The sequence below is a fragment of the Orbicella faveolata genome, unplaced genomic scaffold (genome assembly GCF_042242905.1).
Source record: "Orbicella faveolata isolate gen_17 unplaced genomic scaffold, um_ofav_v1 contig_35, whole genome shotgun sequence".
Lineage (NCBI taxonomy): Eukaryota > Metazoa > Cnidaria > Anthozoa > Scleractinia > Merulinidae > Orbicella > Orbicella faveolata.
The window spans coordinates 13,851,967-13,858,669 of NW_028301564.1; the positions used below are offsets into that span (position 1 = coordinate 13,851,967).

General features: G+C 38.6%; 1 protein-coding gene across 1 annotated transcript; it reads right to left on the minus strand.

Moving 5' to 3' along the window:
- Positions 1-713: 713 nt before the first annotated feature.
- Positions 714-1,803, minus strand: LOC149103417 (uncharacterized). Its single transcript, XM_089274348.1, has 2 exons — positions 1,590-1,803; positions 714-1,371 (listed from the first exon to the last, which is right to left on the minus strand). The coding sequence occupies exons 1-2, from the start codon at positions 1,631-1,633 to the stop codon at positions 969-971; spliced, it is 447 nt and encodes a 148-aa protein (XP_089130474.1). The 5' UTR covers positions 1,634-1,803; the 3' UTR covers positions 714-968.
- Positions 1,804-6,703: the final 4,900 nt, after the last annotated feature.

The window sequence follows — 6,703 nt, forward strand, 5'->3', positions numbered from 1 at the left end:
TTCAGGGTAGCCAAATCGACCGAAGATAAAAAGGCAAAGAAAATTTACAAAGACTTCACCATTCAACGAGGAAATGATTGGAAATGTTAAAATGTAAGGGAGAGCTGAATATTTGGTATATGTAAATCTGTAGTGATACTGGTATCCACGTCCAATACATCGCTGTGTACCGAGAACATTCCAAACGAGAATACACCTTTACAAATCAGCAGTTTATTACACACTCCATCCGATATAATTATCTTGTTTTATAGACGGGCCCTACGAGAATATAATAGGTGTAAAGGGAAATAACCAGTTGTTAGGTTGACTATAATAACAAAACAAAGAATATATAATCCAGTAGGCAATGTTGAAACTAGGCTTTATAATGTTAGGGCAAGTGCGAGAAATGACATGTCGTATGCCCTGATGAAAAATGAAATGGTCGTATGCCCTTGGCCATACGATCAAGCTCGTCTTTGGACATTTTTAAAAACGATTGAAAATATATCTTTTTAAAATCGCCTACGACTGTTTATAATTTTTGTTGCATGAGCCGTTTTATGTTGTTGTATTTCTAGCACATTTTATCCTTTTTATAGATCTTTGTTTTAGTTTGTGAGCTTGTTTTTATATGTAAAGAACTTTTGAATATTTCGTAGTATTAGCGCTATACAAATGTATAATAATAATAATAATAATAATTATTATTATTATTATTATTATTATTATTATTATTATTATGGTATCCTTAGTCGACAGATTATACCCATATTTCCAGTGACATGTTATGGGTAAGGATAGGACATTTCTAGTTTTACCTCATAATATTGCCTGAATGCGGTAATTTTTTCAACCGTTTTTACTAATGATATTATGGAATCTTTGTGTCCTCTGCAGTATAGAGACAGTTGTGTACGTACTACCAGATTGGAGTCTCGGCAAACCCATAGTCAAAATTGAGTTCACAAGAAGGAGAAAAAAAATCACTTTTTGAACCGACGCAGTATTTCACTGGTTACGTATGTCATACGGTGGGCGATCATTTTCAACGTTGGGCTAGCAACTGTCTCTCTGTCCCATCTCAAGTGCTTCGGGAAGCGACGAGCTAATTGTTCTTCCAAGGCACTTGACAAGGTTTCTGAGGCTTGCAATCGTGCGTTTAAGCTTTGTCGAAAGCTTGCAACGTCTTGATTGTCGCCTTCTTTTTCTGTGGTAAGCTCACGGAAAGCTAAATAGCCTCTTTTACCGCCTCGACCAAGGTCTGCGAGCGCTTCTTCGCTTATTTCACAAGCTTTCTTGATGATCGTTTTAAGCACGCCCTGTTTTTCTACCTCGTCGATCATTTCCTTGGCTTCCTTCTGCGCTGCTGCTTCATCTTCCGATTCACTGTTTTCGAGGAAAAAGTTAAGAAAAGTATAGTAAGGCCCTTGCACGTCGAAATACCGTTTACTGGGTTAGACAGACAGCCAGCCAGCCAGACAGACAGACAGACAGACGGACAGACAGACGGACGGACGGACGGAAGGGTGGATGGATGGATAAATAGATAGATCGCTTGTGCTACTGCTAGTGCTGGTGCACAGTTCACCATGATACTAGCTTACCCTAGTTTTTGCTGCGCATGCTTCGGTTTTAGATGGTGTGCCATTAACCATTCCGACGACTTGTATTTTCTCTCTTAAAACCAATATAACAAAAATTGACAGTAAATTAAACTACTGAAAAGACGAAGTACAAAAAACTGACAGGTGGAAAGAAAAGAAAACTGACCTTAATCTTGGATCTGCGTCGCAACTTCATTGCTTCTTCTTCTTCTTCTTTTTCTTCTTCGTTCTTTACCAACGGACTGACAGATTCCTTCAGCACCGTCTGATTTTTTCCACCGTATTACGTGACTCAGGACCCACCTTTTCTTCAATTTGAGTGTTTCGGTTGCTGAAGTAATACAATGAAAAAACAATATTGTTATCTTTAAAATAAATCTAAACTGATCAGAACGCGTAAAGTGTGCGAAATGAGAAATTTCCTATTATTTTGTGTAATGGGTAATTTTTTCCCCTACCGGCAACGATCAATGATCTCATCACATTTTAGAACGTTACGTATTATTAGGCTCCTCAGCTTTGACTGGCTTATCTGAAAGGAATGTAAAAGTTTCATGATTCGTCAGTGACACCATATTACATGGGAGAACTGTTTAGTTCTTTTAGCATAACTCATTGACCAATCTATAAAGCAAATCAATATTTTGATGTGCAAACTGCAAGAAAATACGAAGTTCAAACCCCATTTTCCCTTTCATGTTTGTATCGATTGTTAGACGGCCGCTGTCATAAGCCAATCAGATTACGCGTTTCCTTTGTGGCCGCTAACATACATACAGATTTGATTTAAGGTTACCGTATACCTTCAGGGGTGTCTCACGTCCAAGCGATGTAGCGCGTCCGGTTTAAGCTGTAGATACCTAAACCCCTATATCAAATTAAAGCTTATAGAGCTGGCTATCAAACCATACCAAAAAGTTCGAAATAAAATGAAGTGCCGATTTTTTCACGGCCACTAAATGCGAGCGTCCTAATCACCTTTTGGAAGCTACAAGTCAAAGCGAATTTTGTTTTTCGCCAATTTATTTTTTTCCTCGGTTTCAAGACAAAAAGCGCTAAAAAAGCGTGTCTGCGTTTTGCCACATTCAATTGCAGTAAAAAGTTACAGAACATTTTCAAAATAGGATTTAAAAAATGTGAAGTGATCGTACAAAAATTGCTCTCGGAGAAAAAATATTTCGAAATAAACAATTCGCACGTTTTTGTTTTTTATATGTTAATCTAGCTACTGTCCAAATTTGAGGGCAATCAAACAAATCCCCTTTGAGTTGTAACTCTTTAAAGTGTCTGCTTCAAGCGAAAAAATTTATTCGAGAAAACAGCGCTAAGAAAAATCTCTTGCTTCGCAAACAAACTCCGCCCACAAACGCCTTAAACTGGGTTCTCAGATCACTGAGCCAATCAGCGCTTGGAAAATTTACTAAATTAACTCGCGGTGAAATTTACGCGTGAATCTCGAAAAAACCCTTGTGTTTCGCAATGCGCTCAAGGCGGAGAGATACTTTTTCTGTAGCTCGGTTTTTCTTGAAGCTGGTCTGGCAAAATGGGGAAGACGAAAAAGGATACGAACGCTAGAGTGGCTGGGCGACGAGAACAAACTGAACAAAAGAAAGTGCGGCGGAGCAAATGTGCATGGATAATATTCCAATGGATCTCAATAAGTTGGGCGATTCATCGGTATCGGACTCAACAAAAGAGTCAATGTACACGTCGTTGTTATAGCTGTCGAGTTCCCAAACTTTTACAGAATCTTTCTCTACTCTTGACTCGATCTTTTTGCCCGCTTGATACGATAGCTATAGCTTCATCCGCGAGGCCAACTTTCGCTTCTTCACTCATTGATGTGTTTTCATTCGTTCTTCGCTTTTTCGAACTGGTAAACAGAGTTTTCCGTGGTCCATGTTTACTTATAACTTAATAGAATTACATCTAATACGAAAAATGCTTGGATCTGAGTAGCCAGTCAATTCGTGGTATCCATATATTCCCGGGAAAGTGGTCTCGGTTGATTGCGCACACGTTATAGGGCTGTCAATCAAGAGGGAACTTTTACTTCCGACCGTAACGTAAAACCTCCATTTCTCCGCCAATATTGAGTTTTTTTCAATTTTGTTTACAGAAATTAGAGATTACTCTTCGACCATTACTTTGAACCAAAAATCCAAATTTGAAGAAAATTGCCGATCTGAAGGTATACTGTAACCTTAAGAGAAGCACGAAATATCGTTTCTTCATCGTTATAACGTATGTCGTCCTTCTCGAGGCCAAATCGAGATGGTCGGCTTCTATTACAGATAAAGGAGAGTAAGGATACTTTCCTCATTTTCATTGCATTTTAGGTTTACTTACCTTGCTGAATGGAGATTCACAATTTCCACATACGCTCTGGGCCATCTGTTCCAAAAAACAAGGATGGTAAAAACAATTTACCATAAACAACAGCCACTTTCGCATACACATGACAACAAAACGCCGCGAAGAATTCATTAAGGGGATTCCTTATATTGCGCATCCCTACTGCGCACGATTTTCTCGTCACTAGCGCGCGAACACGAGCGCGTGAACATACACAAAATCAAGAGATTTCCTTAGCTGGACAACAAAATAAGCACAGGTTTTCTCTTAAATGATTATGGTGACCATTTTCCTATTATATAATTTGGTGTAAAAATTATTCCTTTTAACTTGAAAAATTGTAGAAAAGATTGTTTGGAAGGGAAAAAAAGGCATAGCTAGAAGTGCACAAAAAATGCAATAACGACTCGACGAACTAACGACTAACTAATGAGAATAAAGACTCGAGGAACGTTTTGAGTGGACGCAGTTTAAAATTGTGTAGTTTTTTCCATCGGATATATATTACATTATTACATTTGCTCGAGACCAGAAAAATAGACGTTCTAATTGTCAATTTTTTTTCAACTTCTTTATTACAAAGCTTTGCGTACAGCTACCGCGAAGTGTAACGTGAACCGATGACATATCGCACGTGATTCAGGATAAATAGAGTAATATTGGTCCAGCTTATCTCTTTTGCAAACACGGTAACCTATCCTACATTATTGTAATTTTCGACACAGTGCTTCGTAGGGAACATTCAGGAAAAGTTTCTAAAAAAAGTTGAATAAGCCGGTTAAATAATCGTTGATTGTAATGTTTTACTGGCTCGTTTATGCATTCAACATTCAAGATGAACTGGATACTTTATCATGCAACTATCGCGTTAATGTTTGGACTAAATATTTTGTATCCCGTAGATTTTTCCTCAGTCAAAAATCAACAATTTTACTAAAGATCTACGGGGACACTCTCGGTCTACTTTAAGGCATGAATTTCTTTTTGTTATTTTTATTTCAAAAGGAGCCCATCTCAGTCCTTTCCGAGTTGAGTGGTGAATGGTATATTCGGTCGATTTGGCTACCCTCAATTCGAACTAAAGAAAGGATAACACCTAGTCATATTGGACGGGGATACCGATATCACTAGAGATTTGGGTATCCTCTACATTTAGGCATTTAGAGTTCTTTCCTCCCTTGAATGAATTTCGTCTTTGTAAGTTTTGTTTTCCTCTTCGTCTTCGGTTCATTTGGCTACCCTGAATTAAAGAAACAATAACAAATAAACACACTGGGAGGGGATACCCATATCACTAGGGATTTGGGTATCCCTTACATTTCAGCATTTCTAGTCCTTTCCTCATCGGGATGACTGTCGTCTTTGCAAGTTTGCTTTGTTTTTTTTTTTTTTATCTCCGGTCGATTTGGCTACCCTGAATTAAAGAAACAATAACAAATAAACACTCTGGGAGGGGATACCCATATCACTAGGGATTTGGGTATCCCTTAATTTTTCGCATTTCTTTTTTCTTTTCCCCCCTTCTACGCCTTTTGTCTTTGAAAGTTTGCTTTGCCTTTTTAATCTTCGGTGGATTTGGCTACCTAAATTAAAGAAACGATAACAAACAAACACTCTAGGAAGGGATACCCATATCACTAGGGATTTAGGTATCCCTTACAATTTAGCATTTCTAGTCTTTTTCTCCCTTAAATGAATTTCGTCTTTGTAAGTTTTCTTTTCCTTTTAATCTTCGGTTCATTTGGCTACCCTGAATTAAAGGAACGAGGACAAACAAACACTCCAGAAGGGGATACCCATATCACTAGGGATTTGAGTATCCCTTACAATTTAGCATTTCTAGTCCTTTTCTCTCTTGATTGACTTTCGACTTTGCGAGTTTGCTTTGCCTTTCTATCTTCGGTCGATTTGGCTACCCTGAATTAAAGAAATGATTGCAAGCCAACACTTCAGAAGGGGATACCCAAATCCCTAGTGATTTGGGTATCCTACTTTTACTTGTTTCCCTTGTCCAAAGATTTAAGCCTTGTCCACTTTATTTACACTTATTTTGGATTTCTTCCCAAAACAAAGGAAAAAAACTTCGTTATATGGCATAGAGAACTGTTCGCCGGCAAAATCTAATGGGAGGGATGGTCAAGGAAAGAGCGATAAATAAACAAGTCTGAGACAAAATTTGTTTCAGACAGGCAGCATACACAGAAGTCAGTCACAGCTTGAGACTAGTGTGCATATTGCGTGACGACCGTATCTCAGTGTGTTCGTTCGCATATTGATTAAATTTAATTGCCGAACTATACGAGGTTTAGAATGTGCCTTTCGTATCTAAAATAACGGCATTGCAAGGGTTATCGATAGGCACCAAGCGCATGTTCATACAAGGCACTTTGGCGCGCGAATTCGGTTTTGTATGTCGTTATACTGCGGACTCGGATCAGACAGTCTGTTCTAAATTGCGACCATTTTCAGCGACGTATTGTCTTTATATCAAGTAAAATAACGCTTTAATTTGTTGAGACAAAGCTTAGTAAGAAGATAATTGGGTTTGAGCAGACTTGTGGATGATTTCACTTGCCCCAGTTTTAAGCTTTCAGTGTTTTGGGTATCCCCAGTGGGGATACCCAAAACACTAGGGATTTGGGTACGGGGGTACCCAAAACTCAGGGATACCCAAATCACTGTGACACCGCAACAGCAGAGTGCACGATGACCGAGACTGGTACAGACTGGATACAAATCTAGTCTCAGAGGATCACATG